Source organism: Oncorhynchus masou, chromosome 29, assembly GCF_036934945.1.
Source record: "Oncorhynchus masou masou isolate Uvic2021 chromosome 29, UVic_Omas_1.1, whole genome shotgun sequence".
Lineage (NCBI taxonomy): Eukaryota > Metazoa > Chordata > Actinopteri > Salmoniformes > Salmonidae > Oncorhynchus > Oncorhynchus masou.
In genome coordinates, this window is record NC_088240.1 from 66,248,960 (window position 1) to 66,275,187 (window position 26,228).

At 45.3% G+C, this 26,228-nt stretch overlaps 2 protein-coding genes across 2 annotated transcripts; one reads left to right on the forward strand and one right to left on the reverse strand.

Moving 5' to 3' along the window:
- Nucleotides 1–9,899: 9,899 nt before the first annotated feature.
- Nucleotides 9,900–23,006, forward strand: LOC135520332 (uncharacterized). Its single transcript, XM_064945798.1, has 8 exons — nucleotides 9,900–10,027; nucleotides 10,737–10,782; nucleotides 10,876–11,074; nucleotides 11,253–11,335; nucleotides 11,815–12,052; nucleotides 13,064–13,245; nucleotides 17,027–17,293; nucleotides 17,608–23,006. Exons 2-8 carry the CDS (start codon nucleotides 10,753–10,755, stop codon nucleotides 22,246–22,248), a joined length of 5,640 nt encoding a protein of 1,879 aa, XP_064801870.1. The 5' UTR covers nucleotides 9,900–10,027; nucleotides 10,737–10,752; the 3' UTR covers nucleotides 22,249–23,006.
- On the reverse strand, nucleotides 22,990–24,830 carry zgc:171704 (Ras-related and estrogen-regulated growth inhibitor-like protein). Its single transcript, XM_064945799.1, has 4 exons — nucleotides 24,667–24,830; nucleotides 24,333–24,386; nucleotides 24,164–24,240; nucleotides 22,990–24,046 (listed from the first exon to the last, which is right to left on the reverse strand). The coding sequence occupies exons 1-4, from the start codon at nucleotides 24,779–24,781 to the stop codon at nucleotides 23,630–23,632; spliced, it is 663 nt and encodes a 220-aa protein (XP_064801871.1). The 5' UTR covers nucleotides 24,782–24,830; the 3' UTR covers nucleotides 22,990–23,629.
- Nucleotides 24,831–26,228: the final 1,398 nt, after the last annotated feature.

The window sequence follows — 26,228 nt, forward strand, 5'->3', positions numbered from 1 at the left end:
ACAAGAATAACTTCAATAATCATAGAAGTAGACATCAAGGTCAAATTTAACAACAAAAGAATCATGTAGAAACAAGATGTGAATTATTATGTGGATTATAATTAATGGACATATTTGTAGGGGTTATAACATTTTTCATTAGCGCAAATCAAGTCTGAAATGTTTAAGTGGAAATTACAAACTTAAGAAGTGTGAATTCACCAATTTGTAAGTCGCTCTGGATAAGAGCGTCTGCTAAATGACTTAAATGTAAAATGTAAATGTTACACCCTGATCTGTTTCACCTGTCCTTGTGCTTGTCTCCACCCCCCTCTGGGTGTCGCCCATCTTCCCCATTATCCCCTGTGTATTTATACCTGTGTTTTCTGTCTGTCTGTTGCCAGTTCATCTTGTTTGTTCAAGCCTACCAGTGGTTTGTCTCAGAGACTGGGTTTCCCTAGTACCTCTTTTTCTCGTCCTCCTGGGTTTTGACCACGACCTGTCTCTGAGCCGACCTGCCTTCCTGTACCTTGGCCTCTGCTCTGGATGATCAACCCCTAGCAGCCTTGACCTGTCATTTGCCTGCTCCTGTGGTTACAATAAACATTGTTACTTCACACAGTCTACACTTGGGTCTTACTTTGATACCTGATAAGAAGCCTTTTAAAAACTTGAATACACTGCTGTGCAGGAAAATGTTCTGTTACAACAGAGATTCAGTACCTAATGGCAGCAGACTCAAGGAGAATTGGATCATTATAAACATTTTTTTTACATTATCTTGTAGGAGCATTGTTTGTTAATGGAGGAGCAGCTGATCAGATTACCAATCTTGAAGAATCCATTTGCGATATCCAAACTGGCAGAGAGGGTACTGGGTAAAGTTAAGGCTGGGAGGGTCACGAGAGGTGGGCTTGTTGAAAATGTTTTGTACTTCTTAGGATCAGAAGGAACGTGTGTTGCGTCTCACCCGATTTGAGAAGTTTGACGTGTCGTGTGTCTCCAGGGAAGTCAATGGTGAAGAGATCAACAATATTCCTGGAGTGATTGATGCACGTCGGATGAATTGTGTGGCGAAAAAGTGAAGTCTCTGTTCTTTTTCCCCCCCTTTTTTTGTCTCTTGCTACTCAAGAGCATTTGGGGTATATCAACTACAGATTCAGAGCATTTATCCCAAGGCCAATGATCACTGTAAAGCTTTTGGACATGTTTCAAGTGTTTATAGAAGGGAGAAGCCAATATGTCCAAGTTGTGGAAAAGATCATGTGTTTAAAAGGGATAAAAATGTGACAAGTTGGAATCATGAAGCCACGTCTTTGGAATGCCCGACAAGGGTGAAAAATAATGAGGTGGCCAAAGTCAGGGCTGTCCAGAGCATTTCATATGCAGCGGCTGTTTAAAGGGTTGAGGGTTCGAATGGTGCTCCTGAAGAGTCCATGGTGGTGGATAGGCCTTCACTGCAGACTGCAGGAGTTGCCTTTCACAAGTAGAACCCAGATATTTTAAAGGTTAAGAAGGTGGACTTTGGCCTTTATACACTATATATATATATATATATATATATATATATATACAAAAAAGTATGTAGACACCCCTTCAAATTAGTGGATTTGGCTATTTCAGCCACACCCGTTGCTGACAGGTGTATAAAATCGAACACACAGCCGTTCAATTTCCATAGACAAACATTGGCAGTAGAATGGCCTTACTGAAGAGCTCAGTGACTTTCAACGTGGCACCTTCATAGGAGGCCACCTTTCCAACAAGTCAGTATGTCAAATTTTTGCCCTGCTAGAGCTTCCCCGGTCAAAGGTAAAGGCTGTTATTGTGAAGTCTAGGAGCAACAATGTCTCAGCCGCGAAATGGTAGGCCACACAAGCTCTCAGAATGGGACCACCAAGTGTTGAAGTGTGTTGCACTCACTACACAGTTCCAAACTGCCTCTCGAAGCAACAGCACAAGAACTGTTCGTTGAGAGCTTCATGAAATGGGTTTCTATGGCTGAGCATCCATACACAAGCCTAAGATCACCATTCGTAATGCCAAATGTCGGCTGGAGTGGTGTAAAGCCGGTCACCATTGGATTCTGGAGCAGTGGAAATTCGTTTTCTGAAGTGATGAATCATGCTTCACCATCTGGCAGTCCGACGGAAGAATCTGGGTTTGACGGATGCTAAGAGAATACTACCTGCCCCAAGTATAGTGCCATCTGTAAACGTTTGGTGGAGGAGGAATAATGTTCTGGGGCTGTTTTTCATGGTTCTGGCCAGACCCCTTAGTTCCAGTGAAGGGAAATCTTAATGCTACAGCATACAATGACATTATAGATGATTCTGTGCTTCCATCTTTGTGGCAACAGTTTGGGGAAGGCCATTTCCTGTTTCAGCATGACAATGACCCCATGCACAAAGTGAAGTCCATACAGAAATGGCTTGTTGAGATTGGTGACTTGACTTTGACTTGACCCCTGACCTCAAGCCCATCGAACACCTTTGAGATTAAATGGAACGCCGACAGTGAGTCAGGCCTAATCGCCCAACATCAGTGCCTAATGCTCTTGTGACTGAATGGAAGCAGGTCCCCACAGCAATATTCCAACATCTAGTGGAAATCCTTCCCAGAAGAGTGGAGGCTGTTAGTGCAGTAAAGGGGCGACCAACTCCATATTAATGCCCATGATTTTGGAATGAGATGTTCGAGGAGCAGGTGCCCACATACTTTTGGTCATGTAGTGTAGCTATGGTGATTAATGGTACTGCCAAGATGGAGAGGAGGTCCAGGAAAATTGATTTCATTGTGGATGCGAAGGAGCTGTTCTTGGGACTGAAAGATTTCTCTGTGGAGGAGTTGCATGGAGTATTGTCACAAGCCGTACAACCCTCTCAGGCCCTAGAACCTGAGAAGGGAGATATGGAGATTTGAAGTAAGGAAGAAGTGTTTCTTTAATTATTATTTTTTTTAAATGTACAATTTTTTGGGGGGGTGACTAAGTTAGTTTTCCATATCACGCATGGATTTTATTTTAATCTTGTTTTTTCTCAATCTGTCCAGTTAGTGGTGGCAATACACCTTTTTGGGTTGTAGTCTACCATAAAACCCACAGAAGAAGGAGAAGGAGGAGGAGGTATGCGGTGTGATTTTCTTGTAGGCAGAGCGCATTGGAGTAGGATTCTATTGCATTGACAGGCACGACTCAGGCCTGTACTCTCCACCTACTGGTGCGCCTCAACCAATCAGAGCTGCAGTAGCCACCTTTGAAAAGATAATCAGGTAAAGAACTTTCTTATGTCTTAAAAGGATGTGTGGTATTTTTAGATGGTCTTGAATAAGCTAAGTAGCCAATTAGCACAGCGTAGCATAATTTGTCTGATTCTCTGTAATAATGGTACGGGAATAATCATGTATTTTATTTTTGAAAGTAGTTTCTTGCATCAAACACAACATTTTCAGTCACTTCAATAGCTGAAGAACAAGTGGAAAAAAGGATAATGTCAAGCACTGCATGTTTTTTTTCAAAAGTCTCATGGAGTGTAGGCATTGAACACTACATATTGGCTACGGGAAGCGTTTTTCTTCATTATGATCAAATGGCCACAGTAGCTTACTTGACCACTGTTCAACTGTAACTTAAAGCAGGTACAGCCTCAGTGTTCACAGTAAATGTGTGCTGGAAGTTGCACAGAAGTTTCACTACATTCAAGTTTGCACTCAGCAAACCTGAAATTTGCTCAGTGCTTATATTTTTGGGGTGGAACATTGGATGTGAGTAGCTCCATTTTGTACAGACAAGACATCCTGGTTTGAGTCCAGGCTCTGCCGCAGCCGGCCGCGACCAGGAGACCCATGGAGAGGCGCACAAATGGCCCAGCGTCGTCCAGGTTAGGGGAGAGTTTGACCGGCCAGGATGTCCTTGTCACATCGCGCACTAGCGTCTCCTGTGGCGTGCCAGGCACAGTGCATGCTGACACTGTCACCAGGTGTAAGGTGTTTCCTCCGACACATTTGTGCGGCTGTCGAGTAGAGGCTGTCGTGTCAGACACATACAAACAATGCGTGTGCGTGAGCAAACAACACAACAAAATGTGCCTTTTGGAAACAAAGTTGCAAACTTTAGAAGATTAATTGGACCAGCAACATGAGAATATTGTCCTTACTGGAAGATGAGGATAAAGGAGACCTTTTCAGCTAAGTGGTCAAACTGATAGAAGAGATTCTTGGCATGGGTATATCATCAGACAATCTGGAACGATGCCATAGGATCAGCGTGAAACAGAAGAATGCTAAATGCCTTCTCATGGTAATCTTCAAACTGTAGAACAATCAGACCAAAATCAACATTCTGAAGGCACAAGGGGGAAAGGAGATCAAAGTCCACGGCCAATCCATTCAATTCACCCAGGACCTGTCTGCAAGGCTGAGAATAAAACACAAGGAATACATTCCGATCAGACAATCATTGAAGGAAAAGGGGATCAAGTCTCAGCTCTGATTCCCGGCAGTGCTGTGCGTATGGAAGGAAACGCAGAGGATGGAATTCACAAGCGCCGATGAAGCGCTAGTCAAACTGCAAGAAACCTTTCTAGTTGAAAAGAGGAGAGCCCCCCATACTGAAGAGTGATAAGAAAAGTGAATAACACACTAGGCTAAATACAGTGATGCCTGATAACAGTTTATCGCAAATTGAGACAATATTATTTCACCCTCTCTCCAATATAATCTACTGTATACTCTACTTTCCCCAAGTAACTGTTATTGTCTATGAAGTAACAATAGAAGTAGCCGATGCCAATACGTCTCACAGTCTCATGTCAGAATTATACATTCCTCCATGTTTCTCAAACGTCAAATTTTGAAGTGTTCAAGATTAAGTTCAGGCATTTTTCATTAACTCTGAAATCTTAAGGTTAGGCATAAACTCTGAATGGGTAAGGGTTAAGGTTTGGGATAGGCTTAAAACAAAAATAATTTTATATTGCTGGATTCAAACTTGAAACCTTTGAAATCAAAGGCAGATACTTCCACCCAACCACCATCCCCATCGACAACACGCTAACAAAACGGAAACCTACTTGAAGGTAACAGCGCTCACTGTTACCCATAGTGGCAGGTTTCCACATCATCTCCTGATGCCCTCAGACATGGATGGACGTCGAACACTGACTTGTATCACAGGTGACCTGGCTGGAAAAATAGCACGTATGTCAATAACTCTTCTCTGTGCGCGTGTGTGTGTGTGTGTGTGTGTGTGTGTGTGTGTGTGTGTGTGTGTGTGTGTGTGTGTGTGTGTGTGTGTGTGTGTGTGTGTGTGTGTGTGTGTGTGTGTGTGTGTGTGTGTGTGTGTGCGTGAATGAATGGGAGTGTGAGGGATGGTGGATATGAATATGTGTAGGAGGGTGAGTGGGAGAGAATGGGTGTGTGTATGTATAGAGTATATGTTGTGTGAGAATGGATTAGTTTGTAGATGGATAGATGGGTATGAGTGTCTCTGAGAGGAAGGGAGTGTGGGAAAAGATAGGAGGTTGGGACAAGCTTGGCTTGGTTGGGTAAGGATGGGAGGTAGGGACAAGCTTAGCTTGGGTGGGCAAGAGTGGGTAAAGATGGGAGGTTGGGACAAGCTTGAAGATGTCAAGTCATTTTTTTTTCTTAAATGTTTTTATTTAATCTTTATTTAACTAGGCAAGTCAGTTCAAGACAAATTCTTATTTACAATGACGGCCTACCCCAGCCAAACCTGGACGACGCTAGGCCAATTATTTGTATTCCGTGTTTGCCTTTATAGCTTAGATTCAATGGTGGTTATTGGTTATTTGGTGGAGATTGGGACGGGGTGGTTAGGAGGGCATCAGATACTTCTTTGAAGTATGTGTGGTGCTACCCTCCACTCATCCTACTTCGGTCTCTTGGTGGACCAACTCTCCCCAAGTAGAGCCCATCAGCCACTATACTTTAATTGAATTCACAAGGTATTACAAACTGACCTAAGGACTTAAGTGGCAGTCTTTCTCCAATGTATTTACAATGACATACAGTTGAAGTCGGAAGTTTACACACTTACGTTGGAGTCATTAAAACTCGTTTTTCAACCACTCCACAAATTTTTTGTTAATTAACAAACTATAGTTTTGGCAAGTTGGTCATTTTTCCAACAATTGCTTACAGACAGATTATTTCACAATTCCAGTGGGTCAGAAGTTTACATACACTATGTTGACTGTGCCTTTAAACAGCTTGGGAAATTCCAGAAAATTATGTCATGGCTTTAGAAGCCATGTATAAACAAGTATAAACACCATTGGACCACGCAGACGTCATACCGCTCATGAAGGAGACGCATTCTGTCTCCTAGAGATGAACGTACTTTGGTGCAAAAAGTGCAAATCAATCCCAGAACAATCAAAGGACCTTGTGAAGATGCTGGAGGAAACAAGTACAAAAGTATCTATATCCACAGTCAAACGAGTCCTATATTTACATAACCTGAAAGGCCACTCAGCAAGGAAGAAGCCACTGCTCCAAAACCTCCATAAAAAGCCAGACTACGATTTGCAACTGCACATGGGAACAAAGATCATACTTTTTGGAGAAATGTCCTCTGGTCTGATGAAACAAAAATCGAACTGTTTGGCCATAATGACCACCGTTATGTTTGGAGGAAAAAGGGGGAGGCTTGCAAGCCGAAGAACACCATCCCAACCGTGAAGCATGGGGATGGCAGCATCATGTTGTGGGGGTGCTTTGCTACAGGAGTGTCTGGTGCACTTCACAAAATAGATGTGTCACGAACCGGCTCAAAGCCCGTAACAAAGGGAGACAACGTGGAGATAAGGAGTAGCAAAATATATATTTATTAAATAAGTAACTAAGTATAATATACAATGGTGTGTGTAATCAGTAATCAGCAGTGTAAGTGAGTGTTTTGCATGCATGAATGTGATAATGCAGGGTGATGAAAGGTGCCAAAACAAACAAAATGCCACCAAGACCCACAACAGAATCTACAAAGGTGTCTGCATGGAGAGAGTCTCTCCCATGAATGTGGAAGAGGTCTATTTATCCTGGGAGACACCTGGCCCAGGTGTTTCCCATGTAGCTGACAACCCTCCCAACTCCGCCCACCGGCATCCTAATAAGGAAACAAGAACAAAGAGAGAATACGGCAGACAGAGTGGGAGGGTCGTCACAGATGGCATCATGGGGTATGAAAATTATGCAGATATATTGAAGCAACATCTCAAGACATCAGTCAGGAAGTTAAAGCTTGGTCGCAAATGGGTCTTCCAAATGGACAATGACCCCAAGCATACTTCTAAAGTTGTGGCAAAATGGCTTAAAGACAACAAAGTCAAGGTATTGGAGTGGCCATCACAGACCCCTGACCTCAATCCCATAGAAAATTGGTTGGCAGAACTGAAAAAGCGTGTGCGAGCAAGGAGGCCTACAAACTGATTCAGTTACACCAGCTCTGTCAGGAGGAATGGGCCAGAATTCACCCAACTTATTGTGGGAAGCTTGTGGCTACCCAAAATGTTTGACCCAAGTTAAACAATTTAAAGGCAATGCTACCAAATACTAATTGAGTGTATGTAAACTTTTGACCCACTGGGAATGTGATGAAAGAAATAAAAGCTGAAATAAATCGTTCTCTCTACTATTATTCTGACATTTCACGTTGTTCAAATAAAGTGGTGATCCCAACTGACCTAAGACAAGGAATCTTTACTAGGATTAAATGTCAGGAATTGTAAAACTGAGTTTAAATGTATTTGGCTAAGGTGTATGTAAACTTCTGACTTCAACTGTACATATGAGATGAGTAAATCAAAATATGTAAACATTATTAAGTGAATGAGATACCGTAGAATAGTATAGAAAACAGTATATACATAAGAGATGAGTAATGCAAGATATGTAAACATTATTAAGTGACTAACATACCATAGAATAGTATAACATACAGTATATACATATGAGATGAGTAATGCCAGATATGTAAACATTATTAAAGTGACTAGTGTTCCATTCCTTAAAGTGTCCAGTGATGTCTTGTCTATGCCCATAGGCAGCAGCCTCTAATGTGCTAGTGATGGCTGTTTAGCAGTCTGGTGGCCTTGAGATAGAAGCTGTTTTTCAGTCTCTCGGTCCCAGCTTTGATGCACCTGTACTGAGCTTGCCTTCTGGATGTTGACGGGGTGAACAGGCAGTAGCTCGGGTGATTGATGTCCTTGATGATGTTTTTGGTCTTCCTGTGACGTCGGGTGTTATAGGTGTCCTGGAGTCCTGTGTGTGTGTGTCTGTTGCGTCAATATGCATGTGTGTGTCTTGTGTTGTGTGTGTTTGTTGGAGTGTCAGTGTAGAATGTGTGGGTGTGTGGTTAGAGTCCAGTGAGTGTACATCAATCCTGTGCAAGAGGACAAAATCCTGTATCATTGCAACAAATAATAATAGATAAGGATAAAACAAGGGGGTCAATGCAAATAGTCTGGGTAGCCATTTGATGAAATGTTCAGTAGTCTTATGGCTTGTGGGTAGAAGCTGTTAGTGTCAGAGAAACTCTGTTTAATGATATCTGTGGCATGTCAATTAAATTAGCTTTGGGCAACTAAGAACATGTAAAGAATGTAGGTTTCACACAATGTATCCTCTGTTAAAATTTGGAAATGTCCAGAGATTAGTTAACCGGAAAGGTTCTTGGGTTGTTTTTCCCATATCATCACACGTCATTTCTAAACTGGTTCACATAATTGAGTCATTAGAGCTGACCAACTTTAATAGCCTCCTCAAGTGGGGCTCTGTGTACATTGATGGTGCTGTTTTTTTATTTTGTTACTTAACCTTTATTAAACTTGGCAAGTCAGTTAAGAACAAATTCTTATTTACAATGACGGCCTACACCAGCCAAACCCAGACGACAGTGGGCCAATTGTGCGCTGCCCTATGGGACTCCCAATCACGGCTGGTTGTGATACAACCTGGAATCGAACCAAGGTGTCTGTAGTAACACCTCAAGCACTGAGATGGAGCACCTTAGACCGCTGCGCCACTCAGGAGCCCATGTCATGTTAGTCTACCAACCAGGACCCCTAAGTCATGGAGTTAAGCGGCATAGCTATAGTTGGCCATGTTTATCTAGACACTAGTCAATGTATTAGTCTACCTAGACGACCAATACGTTTGTAGTAAGCTTTCAGATACTTTTAACATCTTTTCAAAAGTGGTAACATAATCTACTATGTCAAGGTCAAGCCCTCTTAAGACCGTGAGCAACTTCATCTCTAAATAATTTCAGTAGTCACAGAAAGTTGACTCAATCTTGTGCCCGTAGGCCTATTCATGTTTTCTGGTTGAACCTTTGTATGGTGTTTCCAATGATGCTTTGGAAATCAAATCACTTATGCATGTTAAATGCATTTATTCAGTGACTGTTGCAAGGGATAGGACATTAAAAGCCCCTACTTCAACATTAAGTTTCTAGTACAGTTTCTGAAGGGCTAAGTAGTAGGCCAAGGCTTTAATTTAGATTTAGCGCTCAGGCTTCAGAATCGTGTTCAGCTTGGAATACCTGATGTTCAAATGCTGACCCTTCTACCTCCGGAGGGAGTTTTCAGCTGTTATCGTGACTGTTGTAGACATTGCACCACAGAACAACAACAAAAAAATAACAAGCTGGCCCTTAACAAACTGTACAAGGCTATAAACAAGCAACAACAAAAAAATACATCCAGAGGCTGCTTTCGTGGCGGAGTAAAGCCTAATGCATGAAATATCAATGCAGAAGCAACGTATCTGTCAATTTGCTATGCTCCTCTAATTGCTGAGAGCAAAACTGTGATTCGCAGTTCAATCACATGCGCATCCTTTCCAAATTGCAAAGATGTCATAACCTGCGCACTTCAGCAGCGATACTTATTTGGTGCTGAACGGCTCTGGAAGCTTGGGTGTTGATAGGCCGTATTGACAGTTGTGCAAGCCAGACCTGCATTAAAACTTGGAGAAGAGTTTGTTAAATTTCATATTATACTTCAAATCTTTAAAACTACACTTTTCTGAGGTAAGAATGTTATTCCATCGTTTTTATCAGCCTTCAAGAAATGTTATATTTTTTGCCTAGGTGAGGCTACCTAGTTGGTCAATCTTGAGGCAGATGGAGTCATTAGCCTGGGCTACAACAAGGTGTTAGTGGTAGCCTATGTTGGCATATAGTTTTTATATGTATCATTGACAGTAATTATATCCAAAGCTCTGCTTACTTGATCTTATTCCAAGCATATAATTGTCTTGTCTTTCAATATTTTCCTTTAAATTTGATAGTCTGAGCAGAATTGCTTTCTGTTTCTGGTCAATACCACTAGGCTGTGGCTTACTATTTGATCATACTGAAACCTTGATGTAAGGATGGATGACCTCTGGTTTATGTAAATATTCATTGAGTTCCTTATTGTTGCTTAAATTAATTACAGAATGGTTAGAAATTGTTTCTTCATTACAGCACTTCTGAACAGATCATTCCCTTTCATGCGCCCACTGAAGGGATAACTAGATTTCCATGCTAGAGTATAGAACAGCTGTTATCATTGTGGCACCCTAGCAGCTGACATTACCATGTAAACAGGGTGTTAGATTCAAGATAAGGAAGTCATTATGAAACAGATGTGGGAAAGAGCATTTGGGGTATTCTGCTTTGCCCCCTGTGTCCCTATGAGGTGTTTGCCTGACAGTCACTAAGGTAATTCACTCTTTCTACATATTCTGTTTGACAGGATTGGTGAAAAAGACATGTCGTACACAAATAATCATCACATTGAGGTGAGCTGGAAAATATATAAAAACAATAACCAGGGGTTATACGTTTGATTCCAAGGGAGTAAATTGTCCTCTTTTCTCTCCTCCTTTCTCCAGGCCAACGCCGTGCAACGGGTGGCTAGTCTGCCGCTCTTCGACTCTGCCCTGAAATCTGTTGTTTCAGTTTACACGGACGTAAAGGGCCGTTACCCGCTCCTGAGTGTGGTGGGGGGCGTGGCTGAGATTGGGGTGCGTAATGTGTCCCAGGCTGCCATTCTCCGTGCCACCCCCCTCCTACTTAGTCTGGAGCCCCAGAGTAAGTCCACTGAATACCGAAAACTTACTGATTGATTCTACCCTATTGCCTTATAACTCTCATCTGCCATCTAATATAAAATGTCAAACTTAAATAACTTTAACATGAATGCCACCGCTGCCACCAAATAGCTTTTGGTTCTCATCCCTCACCATTGCTTCCCTCCTCCATATTGCAGTTGAGGTTGTCAATAACTATGCTTGTATGGGCTTGGACCAGCTGGAAAATAACTTTCCCGTCCTGCACCAGTCTACAGAGGAGGTGGGTGTCTTCTCTCTCTGTTTCTGTTCTGCCTGGCAAACTGGGTGATGATGCAGTGTGTAAGACTGACTGGTCTGTTATAGTAGACACATTCTGATTGTTCCAGCATTAATTGACCTTTAACACCACTTTATAGTCTATTAGATGCATTACCAGTTTCAGTAGTTGACATTGAGTTTTAATGGCGTTAGACTATGTGGAAGGATACTGCTACTGTCCATTAATCATGTTGGATAGATTCCATTTATAATATCCTACTATTCCTCTGACTGATTATTTCTCCCTTTTTCCTAATTACAAATTATCTCTCTCCCTCTTTCTTTCTGCCTTATCATCTACAAATATTCTGCCACTCCCACCTCCGCCTTATTCTTCACTCGCTATCTTTCACTTCTTTCATTATCTCAACACCCTGCTACTTCTTTATCACCCTATTCCCTTACAACCCTCCTCTCCACCACCCCCCATCCTCTCCACAGGTATTGGGTCACCTGAAGGATGCCTTCTTTCTGACCCTGGATGACGTGCAACTGCGTGTGAATGATGAGCTGGACGGGATGCAGGGGCGCTGGGACAAGCTGACCGATGCCACCTGGTACTACCTCCTGGCTCTGCAGGAGTCACAGCTGGGTCAGATGGCCACCTCGGGCCTGGACGACATCCTCACACGCTCAGAGGAGGCCATGGCCAAGTACATGCCCCTGACGGCTACATTGCGTGAGTTTGGGTGAAGGGTAGTGGAGGGGCTAGTGCACTTTACACAGTCTTTGACGAATGGTGGATTGGGAGGTTGTCTTTCCACAGAAGTGTATTCATGAATGCTTTATGAGGTCTTTGGTCTAAAGTCAGGTTACAGTATACAGTGTACACCACAATCTGCATGGTCATCCTATTGCTGCTTTCTGAACTTTACCACAGGGGGGCGTTAATGCTCTTCAAGTGTTTGATAATGTCCCTACTAATTTATTTTGAGGCTGTTCTAATACACAATGATATCCATAATAACAGATTTGAGAATAAAACTTGTTTTCAAATATTTCTTTTATTTTGTTTTGTAAATATTTTAATCATAGGAAAACTATAATAAATAACTCATTAAAATAGAGTAGAATTGATATCCTGCTGTCTGTAAAGGAGATCAAATCAACATGAAAACCAGATTGATGTGATGCACTGTTGTCTTGGTAACATTGCAGTACATTATCAAATCATACTGACTCATATCCTCACTTGAAATATAAAGTGTGCTTGAAAATTAAATTTTCTTTCATCATTCATTAACTTGTAAACAATCAAGTATGTTTTCAGATGATGGTGTGTAATTGTAGAGTGCATAGACTGTGTTGATCAGACAGTGTGTCACACTGATGACGCTCTGTGTGTGTGGGAAGAGGTGTTTGGAAGGGGTGATAGGAGTTGAAATGACACAGTCTACCGTGCAAATACAACCAACTACCAGTAACCCACTGGGCACAGACGTCAATTCAACGTCTACTCCACATTCGTCATTTCATTGAAATGACGTGTAAACAACGTTGATTCAACCAGTGTGTGCCTGGTGGGAAGTACTAACACCTCACTCTGTCTATATGGCTATGTCCAGTCAGCTTCGAATATTGGACACTACAGTTACGAAGGCAAGTTTTGGCAACAAAGACACATCGACATCTTGCTGTTGAGTTTACCACACCATATTTGTATTTTGACTTGTCTCTGTGTGTTCCCCAGGCCTAGAGTGGGAGAGGAGGACACAGCAGTATGAGGATGAAGATGGGGAGGATGAGCCTGGGTTGTGGACGCGGTTCCGAGGCCTCCTGCTCTGTCTGAGCCTGCAGCTGTACCGCCGCCTGCTGAAGCTCAGAAACAGGCTGGAGCGGGCCATGGGGATGCTACAGGATGCTACCGACAGGGTGAGAATCCCCTAGAACCCCTCTCTATGGCTGTGTCCCTAAAACAAACCTTTGTCTGCTTTCGTCTCCTGTAGTCTCAACTACAGGCCTCTTGCTTTACACTTATCACGTCCTAGCCTAGGTCAATCTGCTCTCTCCTTTGACCTTTCTCACACTCTCCACTCTCATTCATCTGAACCACCCATCCTTAGCCACCCTCCGTGTCTCACTCTCCTGTGTTTTTTTACACCTTTCTCTACCCTCTTGTTTTCCTCCACACACCCATCTGTTCCTCATATCTGTCAGACCTCTCATCCATCATGATAAACTATACCGCCTCCTCCTTACTCAATCAGGGCACAGCACAAAATAAACAAGGTATTAAAGACATTTAGATGTACTGTTAAAATAGTCTAACATTCAGACAATATAATAATTTATACTAAAAGTGTAACATAATAATAATAACAATGTAATAATAAAATAACAAAACAACAGAATAACTTTAAATGGATGAATTAAACAGAGCATTTTCAGGCAGCACCTCAGCTGCTCTTTGTTGACCTCCTCTGTAATCACTTGATGCTCGGTCCCTCGGGAGGCTGTCTAGCCATCACAACATCCTCTGCTGTCTCTGTCTACCTTTATTGGGTTTGGGGTAAATAGAAGCAGGCTACGTGCCCAGAGACATGGTCAGTGGTCTCTGTGAAGGCTCTAGGCCACTCCCTGCATTTCCTGTATACATGGGCAGAGGGCTCAGTATTATTCTTACCCAGGCACAGAGTTCTGAGCACATCATTAAGATGTACCAGACTCAAATCTCCTGGGGCTATAGCAGACTCTATGGCTAAGGACAGAAGGAAGGGAGGAAGGGACAGAGAGATTATGAGACAAGTGACAAGGCAAATCAGTTAAGAACAAATTCCTATTGACAATGACAGCGTACCAGGGAACAGTGGGTTATCTGCCTTGTTCATTGGGAGAACGACAGATTTCTTTCCTTGTCAGCTCAGGGGTTTGATCCAGAAACATTTCGGTTACTGGCCCAATGCTCTAACCACTAGGCTACCTCCCGTCCCGAGAATGGTCCCTTTGGGATTTGGCCTACGTGAGGTTTTGAGCCTACCACTGCCCCTGCAACACACACTCAGACAGACAAACACAGAGCGATGAGGAGATCCGAGAGCTGGGGGGCAAGACTTTGATGGACCGATAAGACACAGACTGTAGACATACACAGCTCTCTGAAAGCAAGAGTTGTGGAAACTAACAAAAAACAGTATGGTGGCATGTTTAGAAATGAATTCATTGTGGGGCTTGTTGTTTTATGAAGCTCAAACTGGGTTTAGGTCAGTTGAAATTGGGGATATTTTCAATAACAGGGTCACTATATGGGTCACCTCAAGGAGGTTTTTAGGAAAGAGGATGAACATTGAGAAGAATAACTACTCAAATTTCAATGGATTGTTTTATAATACATTCACTTTTAGGTTTACGGTTCTCTGAACTCAAATTGGGTTTATAGTGAAGCTGTCAAAGTAGTTACTGAATAGAAAAATATAATAATAAACAGTAACACTAGGAACTGTTGAATGAACTTTCATAGAGAGATTATATTTTTTTCCTTTCTTTCTCTTTTTTTATAGCACATTGTAATAAACCACATCACATTTGTAAGGATGAGAATTTTACAGTTTGGTAAAGTGTCAAAGCATTTTTCCCAGAATTTGGTTTAGGGGTAATTGGTGCTAAATGACCCTAACTGCTGCTGCTGGCTGGAGAGAGAGGAGAATAGGCAATGAGGGTCGGCCTCATCAGACAAACACCCTCATTAATGCTTCTGCACACTCTCCCATAGAGACTAAGGCACTGGGACAGAAATGTGTGTGTGTGAGACAGCGATTGTGTGTGTGTGTGTGGTGTCCTCAGATGTCCTACATCGATGAAATTTGGCAGCGGGTATCATGCTGCATTGTTACGTTTGCCCCGAGTCTGTCCCCAGGCTACTTTGGGCCAGTGTCCTGCCCCCTCACCAGAATCCTTGGTTTGGTTTCACAAAGCAGGAACAGAAGGGGATAGCGTGTCACTTCACTGACCCAAATACCTCGTCCATCTCTTTTTCTCTTCCTCACCCAAACTGTGGGACTTTTGACATAGTTCTGGAGAATTGGTAAAGCATTTGGCTATCTAGAGCTGTTGATCCACACCACAAGCTCAAATGTAAAAGCCTGGAGGATGGTGTGATTTGATCTGCTTCTGAACTCAGCTAAAAAAGAAATGTCCTCGCACTGTCAACTGCGTTTATTTTCAGTAAACCTAACATGTAAATATGTGTATGAACATAACAAGATTCAACAACTGAGACATAAACTGAACAAGTTCCACAGACATGTGACTAACAGAAATTGAATAATGTGTCCCTGAACAAAGGGGGGTCAAAATCAAAAGTAACAGTCAGTATCTGGTGTGGTGCTGCATTAAGTACTGCAGTGAATCTCCTCCTCATGGACTGCACCAGATGTGCCAGTTCTTGCTGTGAGATGTTACCCCACTCTTCCACCAAGGCACCTGCAAGTTCCCAGACATTTCTGGGGGGAATGGCCCCAGCCCTCACCCTCCGATCCAACCTGTCCCAGACGTACTCAATCTGATTGAGATCCGGGCTCTTCGTTGGCCATGGCAGAACACTGACATTCCTGTCTTGCATGAAATCACGCACAGAACGAGCATTGTCATGCTGGAATGTCAGGAGTATGGCTGGTGGCATTGTCATGCTGGAATGCCAGGTGGCATTGTCATGTCAGGATGAGCCTGCAGGAATGGTACCACATGAGGGAGGAGGATGTTTTCCCTGTAAAGCACAGCGTTGAGATTGCCTGCAATGACAACAAGCTCAGTCCGATGATGCTGTGACACACCGCCCCAGACCATGACGGACCTTCCACCTCCAAATCGATCCCACTTCAGAGTACAGGCCATGGTGTAACGCTTATTCCTTCAACGATAAACGCAAATCCGACCATCATCCCTGGTGAGACAAACTGCGACTCGTCAGTGATGAGCACTCTTTGCCAGTCCTGTCTGGTCCAGCGACGGTGGGTTTATGCTTATAGGCGACATTGTTGCCGGTGATGTCTGGTGAGGACTTGCTTTACAACAGGCCTACAAGCCCTCAGTCCAGCCTCTCTCAGGCTATTGCGGACAGTCTGAGCACTGATGGAGGGATTGTGCATTCCTGGTGTAACTCAAGCAGTTGTTGTTGCCATCCTGTACCTGTCCCGCAGGTGTAATGTTCGGATGTACCAATCATGTGCAGGTGTTGTTACACACGGTCTGCCACTGCGAGGACGATCAGCTGCCCGTCCTGTCTTCCTGTAGTGCTGTCTTGGGTGTCTCACAGTACGGACATTGCAATTTATTGCCCTGGCCACATCTGCAGTCCTCATGCCTCCTTGCAGCACGTTCACTCAAATGAGCAGGAACCTTGGGCATCTTTCTTTTGGTGTTTTTCAGAGTCAGTAGAAAGGCCTCTTTAGTGTCCTAAGTTTTCATAACTGTGACCTTAATTGCCTACCGTCTGTAAGCAGCTAGTGTCTTAACAACCATTCCACAGGTACATGTTAATGACTCATTTTACAGTAGCTGTCAGTTTGTCATGTTTGTTTTTTCAACTTCACAAATAGTGGCAAGAAATTGCTTTCAAGGGTCCTTCAACAATTTCCCCAAAGACTGATTCAATTCATATAACTGACATTATAAGTCTGTAAGTCTTCAGCTAAGTGCTTTATCATTGTATCATCAGATGGGCCTGAGCAGGCTGCTGGAGGTGGTGAGCTCTGTGCTCCAGATGCTGAAGCTGTTCTACGTGTCCCAGGTGTTGCGTCTGGAGGCCACGAGGAGGCTGGCCTTGGACCAGCTGAAGGCCCAGGTCCGGGTCCTGGCTGAACTGGGACCCATCAATCAGCTGCTGGGACTGCCTGCTCAGGTGCAGCTTGTGGTGGCCGACCTACAGGAGCTGGGCAAGATCCTACTGCAGCTGCTGGTCAAATGCACCCCTCTCTACAACATGGTGAGCCTTCTAGATTTTAGTTGCACCCTTCATTACTAGGTTATTTAACCTTCCTCATTGTATCAACTCCCCTCGTCTAATCTCTCCTTTATTTGCCCTTATATGTCTCTCTGTATGTATATTCCCCACAGTCTTAATCCCCTGTGTACCCCCACCTTTTTATCTCGGTTGCTTTCTCTTTCTGTCTCTTTCTCTCTCTCTCTCTCTCTCTCTCTCTCTCTCTTTCTCTGTCTTTGTCTCTTCCTTTCTCTGTCTCTCTGTCTCTCTTTCTTTCTCTGTCTCTCTTTCTCTCTCTATCTCTGTCTCTGTCTCAGCTCCAGCAGCCTAGTGATCAGGATGTGGAGGACTTCCTCAACCAGCAGGAATCCTTGTCCTCTGACACCACTCGCAGCAATTCTGCCAGTAGCCTCTTTCTCAAGGCCATGGACGGCCGCCCACACAATCGCAAGAGCTCGTATGCCCGCTCCCAAACGGGCTCAACCAGTGCCCCCAGTCCAACCTCAGCCAAATCGCCCAATGGCAGCCAGAAGCAGGATGACCAGACTCTCTCTCTGGAGCTCAAGAACCTGGATCTCCCTTCCACCATCTCTGTGTGTCGTCGCTCTTCAGTCCGCAGGTGCTCATCCAGTAGCATCAATCCCCCAGACTCCAGCCCAGTCCCCGGCCCAGCCCCGGCCAACCAAGCAAACGACGATGACCAGCCTCTTTCTCGCCAGGGCAGCCAGAAGCCTGACAACCAGTCTCCCCCTTGCTGGGGCAGCCAGAAGCAGGAAGACCAGCCTCTCTTTGTGGAGCTGGACAGCACTGTGTGCCACCGCTCCTCAGCCATCGAATTCCTCTATGCCCCCATCATTCAGTACCTGAGCCCTGAGCAACTGTCAGATGAGACTGTTATACCTGAGGTGGAGACCACCAATTTCCATCCAGACACAAGAGACGAGAGCCTACCCAGACACCAGAGCCTGTCTGCCCGCTCCCAAAGAAGCTCATCAAGTGTTGGCAACCCGGATGACCAGTCTCTCTCTCGCCGGGGCAGCCAGAAGCAAGACGACCAACCTCTCTCACTGGAGCTGGACCCCCTGGAGCTCCCTTCTACAAGCACCGTGCCTCGCCCCTCCTCGGCTGCCGAGGTCCTACTAGGTTCCATCCTCCAGTACCTGAGCTCTGAGCCACCCTCGGACGAGTCCATTATACCCGAGGTGGAGACCACCGAGAACCACACAGAAACCAGAGACGAGAGCCCACCCAGACACAAGAGCCTATCTGCCCACTCCCGCAAAAGCTCATCAAGTGCTGGCAACTTGGACAACCAACCTCTCTCTCGCCAGGGCAACCAAAAGCCAGATAACCAGCCTCTCTCTCTGGAGCTGGACCCCCTAGAGCTTCCTTCTACCAGCACCGTGCGTCGTCCCTCCTCGGCTGCCGAGGTCCTCCTAGGATCCGTCCTCCATTACATTAGCTCTGAGCCATCCTCAGACGAGCCTGTTGTACCCGAGGTGGAGACCACCGAGAACCACATTAAAGCCAGAGGCGAGAGCCTACCCAGACGCAAGAGCCTGTCTTCCAGCTCCCACTGGAGCTTGTCCAGTGCCGTTGCACCCATGCTGGAGAAAGCTGAGGACCTGAGCCCTGAGCAAGGCTCAGATGAGGCCATTATACTTGAGGTGGAGGGCATTGAGTACTACTCAGACACAAGAGACATGAACCCACCCAGACGCAAGAGCCTGTCTACCCGGTCCCGTCGGAGCTCGTCCAGTGCTGTTGCACCCGAGGTGGAGACATCTGAGGGCCTGAGACCTGAGGAAGTCTCAGATGAGGTCATTACACTTGAGGTGGAGAGTACTGAGTACTACTCAGATGCAAGAGACGTGAGCCCATCCAGAAGCAAGAGCCTGTCTGCTGGCTCCAACAGAAGCTCATCAAGTGCTGGCAACCCGGATGACCAGTCTCTCTCTCGCCGGGGAAGCCAGAAGCCATTCAACCAACCTCTCTCTCTGGAGCTGGACCCCCTAGAGCTTCCTTCAACCAGCACCGTTCATCGCCCCTCCTCGGCTGCCGAGGTCCTACTAGGTTCCATCCTCCAGTACCTGAGCCCTGAGCAACTGTCAGATGAGACTGTTATACCTGAGGTGGAGACCACCAATTTCCATCCAGACACAAGAGACGTGAGCCCATCCAGAAGCAAGAGCCTGTCTGCTGGCTCCAACAGATGCTCATCAAGTGCTGGCAACCCGGATAACCAGTCTCTCTCTCGCCGGGGCAGCCAGAAGCAAGACGACCAACCTCTCTCTCTGGAGCTGGACCCCCTGGAGCTCCCTTCTACAAGCACCGTGCGTCGCCCCTCCTCGGCTGCCGAGGTCCTCCTAGGTTCCATCCTCCAGTACCTGAGCTCTGAGCCACCCTCAGACAAGTCCATTATACCCGAGGTGGAGACCACTGAGAACCACACAGAAATCAGAGACGAGAGCCCACCCAGACACAAAAGCTCATCAAGTGCTGGAAACTCGGACAACCAACCTCTCTCTCGCTGGGGCAACCAAAAGCCAGATAACCAACCTCTCTCTCGCAGGGGCAACCAGATGTCAGATGACCAGTCTCTCTCTCTTGAGCTGGAACCCCTAGAGCTTCCTTCTACCAGCACCGTGCGTCGCTCCTCCTCGACTGCCGAGGTCCTCCTAGGTTCCGTCCTCCAGTACATCAACTCTGAGCCATCCTCAGACGAGCCCTTTGTAGCCAAGGTGGAGACCACAGAGAACCACATAAAAGCCAGAGTCGATAGCCTACCCAGACGCAAGAGCCTGTCTTCCAGCTCCCACTTGAGCTTGTCCAGTGCCGTTGCACCCGTGGTGGAGATCACTGAGGACCTGAGCCCTGAGCAAGGCTCAGGTAAGGCCGTTGCACTTGAGGTTGAGAGCATTGAGTACTACTCAGACACAAGAGACATGAGCCCACCCAGATGCAAGAGCCTGTCTGCCCGGTCCCGTCGGAGCTCGTCCAGTGTTGTTGCAACCGAGGTGGAAACCACTGAGGGCCTGAGACCTGAGCAAGTCTCAGATGAGGTCATTGCTTTCGAGGTGGAGAGCACTGAGTACTACTCAGACGCAAGAGGCGAGAGCCCATCCAGACGGAAGAGCCTGTCTGCCCACTCCCGCAGAAGCTCATCAAATGCTGGCAACCCGGATGACCAGCCTCTCTCTAACCGGGGCAGCCAGAAGCCAGATGACCAGTCTCTCTCTCGCTGGGGTAGCCAGAAGCCAGACGACCAGCCTCTCTCTCTGGAGCTGGACCCCCTAGAGCTTCCTTCTACCAGCACCGTGCGTCGCCCCTCCTCAGCTGCTGAGGTCCTCCTAGGTTCCATCCTCCAGTACTTTAGCTCTGAGCCACCCTTAGAGGAGCCTGTTGTACCCGAGGTGGACAACACTGAGAACACAGAAGTCAGAGACGAGAGCCCACCCAGATGCAAGAGCCTGTCTGTCCGCTCTCGCAGAAGCTCATCAAGTGCTGGCAACCCATCAAATGTCTGCCAGGGCAGCCAGATGAGGAATGAACAGCCTCTCTCTGTGGAGTTTGACATCCTGGACATCTCTTCTACCAGTGCTTTGCGCCGCCGATCTTTGGCTGCCGAGGTCCTCCTTGGCCCCATCCTCCAGTACCTGAGCTCTGAGCCACCCTTAGGCGAGACCATTATACCCAAGGTGGAGACCACCGAGAACCAAACAGAAGCCAGAGACGAGAGCCCACCAAGACACAAGAGCCTGTTTGCTCGCTCCCGCTGGAGCTCGTACATTGCCTCTGCACCCGAGGTGGAGACCACTGAGGACCAGAGTCCTGAGAAAGTCTCAGATGAGGCCGTTGCACTCGAGGGGGAGAGCACTGAGTACTACTCAGATGCAAGAGACGTGAGCCCATCCAGAAGCAGCAGCCTGTCTGCTGGCTCCCACAGAAGCTCATCAAGTGCTGGTAATCTGGATGTCCAGCCCCTCTCTTGCCGGGGCAGCCAGATGCCAGACGACCAACCTCTCTCTCGCCGGGGCAGCCAGAAGCCAGATGACCAGCCTCTCTCTCGCTGGGGCAGCCAGAAGCCAGACGACCAGCCTCTCTCTCTGGAGCTGGAACCCCTAGAGCTTCCTTCTACCAGCACCGTGCGTCGCCCCTCCTCGGCTGCTGAGGTCCTCCTAGGTTCCATCCTCCAGTACATTAGCTCTGAGCCACCCTTAGAAGAGCCTGTTGTACCCGAGGTGGACAACACCGAGAACACAGAAGTCAGAGACGAGAGCCCACCCAGATGCAAGAGCCTGTCTGTCCGCTCTCGCAGAAGCTCATCAAGTGCTGGCAACCCATCAAATGTCTGCCAGGGCAGCCAGATGAGGAATGACCAGCCTCTCTCTGTGGAGTTCGACATCCTGGACATCTCTTCTACCAGTGCTTTGCGTTGCCGATCCTTGGCTGCCGAGGTCCTCCTTGGCCCCATCCTCCAGTACCTGAGCTCTGAACCATCCTCAGACGAGACCGTAATACCCGAGGTGGAGACCACAGAGAAGAATGCACAGTTAAGAGATGAGAGCCCACCCAGACACCAGAGCTTGTCTCCACGCTCCCGCAGGAGCTCGTCCAGTGCTGTTGTGCCTGAGGTGGAGACCACTGAGTATTGCTTTGACGAAGGAGACGGCAGTCCACTCAGACGCAAAAGCCTGTCAATCCGCTCCCGCAGGAGCTCATCCAGTGGAGGCAACGCCCCATCCCAGCGGCTAACCCCGGACAACACACACAATGGCCTCCAGGGCAGCCAGATGCAGGACAACCTGGATGAGTTGGACACCAGCGCTGTGCGTCGCCGCTCCTGGGCTGTCGAGGTCCTCCTAGACCCCATTCTGCAGTACCTGAACCCTGGGCACTCAGAAAAGGCTGATATAGAAGAGGCCGAAATACCCGCGGTGGAGGCCACAGAGCACTAAGAAGTCACCAGTGTCCTAGAAATGGCCCCCTTTGAAGGCCCAGGTGTAAGACTTATTAGTTGATTTTAGTTTGTGGGTACACATAGGAGGACCATAGTTCAGCAGACATAATCTGTGATTAATCCATTGTAATACAAAATGTGTCAATGTTTGTGACTGAAAGATTCAGGCGCTCTACTTCATGTACAGACGCCAACCCAAATTTGTTTTGGTTTCCTAACTGAGCATCATGCGACATTATACACCTTGTATACCATTATATATTAGACCTAACTATTCTTATATGACGTGCTAAGCTGATGTCGCATTCTGTTTTCTCTTTCCCAAAGTAGGCGTGAGAACCAAGCTTGTCATGATTAAAGGTAAAGTCTTGATTGATTGGCCTAAATATGGATGATGGAAGGAAATTGAATGTGTTGAGGAATGAGCATCGAATAGACAGTAGAAAATGTCTGTCTTTGTCATAACATGTAACATGTAATACATGATATGTTTAGATTGTCCTACAGAATACATGAACATAACATTGGTTGTATTCAAGAAATAAATAACATTTGTATTGCTGATGTGAAATGTATTGAGGTTATGAAGAGTGAAATAAAGTGCCATTTCCCCATCTACAGTACAGTACTCAGCTCATACATGTACTTTCCAAGATTAACCCATTCCGGTTTCATGCATTGTATAAACGTTAAAATTACCACATATAACTTTTCTCCAAGATGTATTACACAGAAATGAAATAGTTTTATCCACATTTCAATATGTTAATTTATTTATTTACAATTCTCAAACAAAGGTGTGCACAGCACATATAAGCATCAAGTCTGCTAGAACTTGTAACATATAATTACTAAGTTTAAAGTGGTTTGTTTTTAGATAAAGTATAATACTGAAATGTAATTGTTTTGCATTGCTGATTATACACACATCAAGCCTTCAACATATTACAAACTTTGAGTGTACATTGTCACTGAAAATAAATTCCCTAACAATTGGCAATGGGTAGGACTTCCATCAGATCAACAGTAGTCAGATGTCAGCTACTTCAGATTCCTGCTCATGCTTCACATTGAATACCTATTGAGTGAAGTATGGAAGCGCACATGATTTCTTATACAGTTTATCTACAGTACTGTATACCTACTTTTCAACTTCAAAAAGTAGAATAAATGATTGAAAGAGAACCAATTTCTCCTCTCTAAAAAACGTCCAAATTAAGTTCCCTATCAAAACCTGTTGCAAACCTGTTGCACTACAACCTGCCATAGACCATTTTTCTCAATTGCGCCTCCATCCTGCATTGGCCAACCGCATAACATACCTACATGTTCTGACTATCCAAATCCCATTGCGCATAATGTAGTCATCCTGTGGTAGATTACTCTGCACGTTTCTTCCCGAATACAGCTGACATGCTTCTCACTATACTTTTAATACCCGCAGCACCTTTCCGCAGAGCTCTTGACTCTTTGATAAGATCTATCAGTCCATGGAACACCAGCAAAACACCGTGGTATGTTTCAGCTGCGGATATCTCGAAAAATACGCAGTCTTCCGAGAGAGCAAGGAGTCGGCCCTCCTCACTAGTGACTGTCCGTCGGTGCTGCAAATCGCGTTTATTTCCAACAATGATGATGGGCGCTGTTGCAGACATCTTCCTACTGGCGTGGCGGATGCGCTGCACTTGTTGACGCACTACCTCGAAGCTGGAGCGGTCGCATATGCTGTATACCAGTATCACGCCGTCTGCCCATTGAAGCTGTTTCTCACTTATCGACTCGGTTATTGCACTGTCCTATAAACACATAAAAACATGACATATGAGTGGTCACTATGGCTAGATGACAAACATTTGCCAATGGCAAATGCGTAATGATGAATGGCGACATTTGGGTAGTCCAAGAGTGTTTACCTGTGGGTAGAGCGAGTCCCATATGTTGAAGGATATTTCCCTCCCGTCAACTGTGTCAATATGACTGTAAATTGATTCTGACGGAGAAACATATGAATTAAATCAAAAACATCATCATCAAATGGTCAGCATTACGCACAAGATGTATGTACTCATTTGGCAGGCTTACCTATTTCACCGTACTCGCCAATAAATCTTCTTGTAATAAATCGGACGGTGAGCGCTGGAAAAGACAAAAAGTTGTGTACAGTTTAATCAAAATGTATTTTAATGGCTTGTACAAACTTTGTGTACATCGTCACTGAAAATAAATTCCCTAATATGCAATTGGTAGGTAGGCCTTCCGTCAGATCAGATACTCCAGATGCCTTCTCATGCTTCACATTGAATGCCCGTTGAGTGAAAGATGGCAAAGCATATGATAACTCGTTAACTGTTGAAAATACCTCTCTGTGAACATTGCAAGGTGCATATTAAACACAAAGACAAGAACACATTCTTACCTGATTTCCCTACATTTTCAGCCCCAAGTAATAAGATATTAGCTTCCACTTTTTGCTGAGTTCCCTCAATTGTCTTGCTGCAGTGATGCGAGCTAGGTTTGACCTGGACAACCATTTGGAATGGATTATGCTTCAAAAAGCTCTTTTAATTACCCTGTTTTGATATAGGCTACTGTATGTACAGTGACAATAAATATATAGTTTTCAAGAGCTGGAGGATAGGTGGGGCCATTTATGAACCAATGAGAAGACAGCCTGTTTAAGTGGGCTGGGTCACAACTCCGATTCATTTGATAGGGCTGTTATGTGATCATGATGGCTAGTTTTCTTGTGATAATTAAAATAACTGTTTCAGGTTGTTTTAAATCTTACATTTAACATTTTTCATTACTTTGATCGATTGGTAAATTCCCTCTACACAAACCTACTGGAAATATGATCATGTCAGAGAAATGTGAATCACTAACCAAATAATTTTATAAACATTTTGATAATTTTAGACAGCTTTAACTCTGGGATGGCAAATGTATGCACTGCACACACCATTGACAGTTGGTACACACCCTGGCGAATCAGTGATGTTAACTTATCAGTTAAGGGGAAATCAAAAACCATCAAGAATGCAGCCCTTGACAGCCAGAAGTTGTTCACTCCTGATCAGTGTGCTTTTACTCAGGCGCCATCTGGTGGCGTTGTATCAGCATCGCCAAGACCACTGGTTTAATCTATGGCTGCCTTATGCTCATGCAGTGCACCTTTCATCTAGGCCAACTTTAGTACGTTCGAAACACAGGCATACATAGAATATTTGATATAAACTCAGCAAAAAAAAAAAGAAACGTCCCTTTTTCAGGACCCTGTCTTTCAAAGATAATTTGTAAAAATCCAAATAACTTCACAGATCTTCATTGTTAAGGGTTTAAACAGTTTCCCCATGCTTGTTCAGGGAACCGTAAACAATTAATGAGCATACACCTGTGGAATGGTCATTAGTGTCTTAACAGCTTACAGACGTTAGGCAAATAAGGACAGTTATGAAAACTTAGGACACTAAAAGAGGCCTTTCTACTGACTCTGAAAAACACCAAAAGAAAGATTCCTAGGGTCCCTGCTCATCTGTGTGAACGTGCCTTAGGCATGCTACAAGGAGGTATGAGGACTGCAGATGTGGCCAGTGCAATAAATTGCAATGTCTGTACTGTGAGACGCCTAAGACAGCGCTATACAGGAAGACAGGGCGGCAGCTGATCGTCCTCACAGTGGCAGACCAAGTATAACACCTGCACAGGATTGGTATATCCAAACATCACACCTCCTGGACAGGTACAGGTTGGCAACAACTGCCCAAGTTACACCAGGAACGCACAATCCCTCCATCAGTGCTCAGACTGTCCGCAATAGGCTGAGAGAGGCTGGACTGAGGGCTTGTAGGCCTGTTGTAAGGCAGGTCTTCACCAGACATCACCGGCAACGTCGCCTTTGGGCACACACCCACCATCGCTGGACCAGACAGGACTGGCAAAAAGTGCTATTCACTGGCGAGTCGCGATTTTGTCTCACCA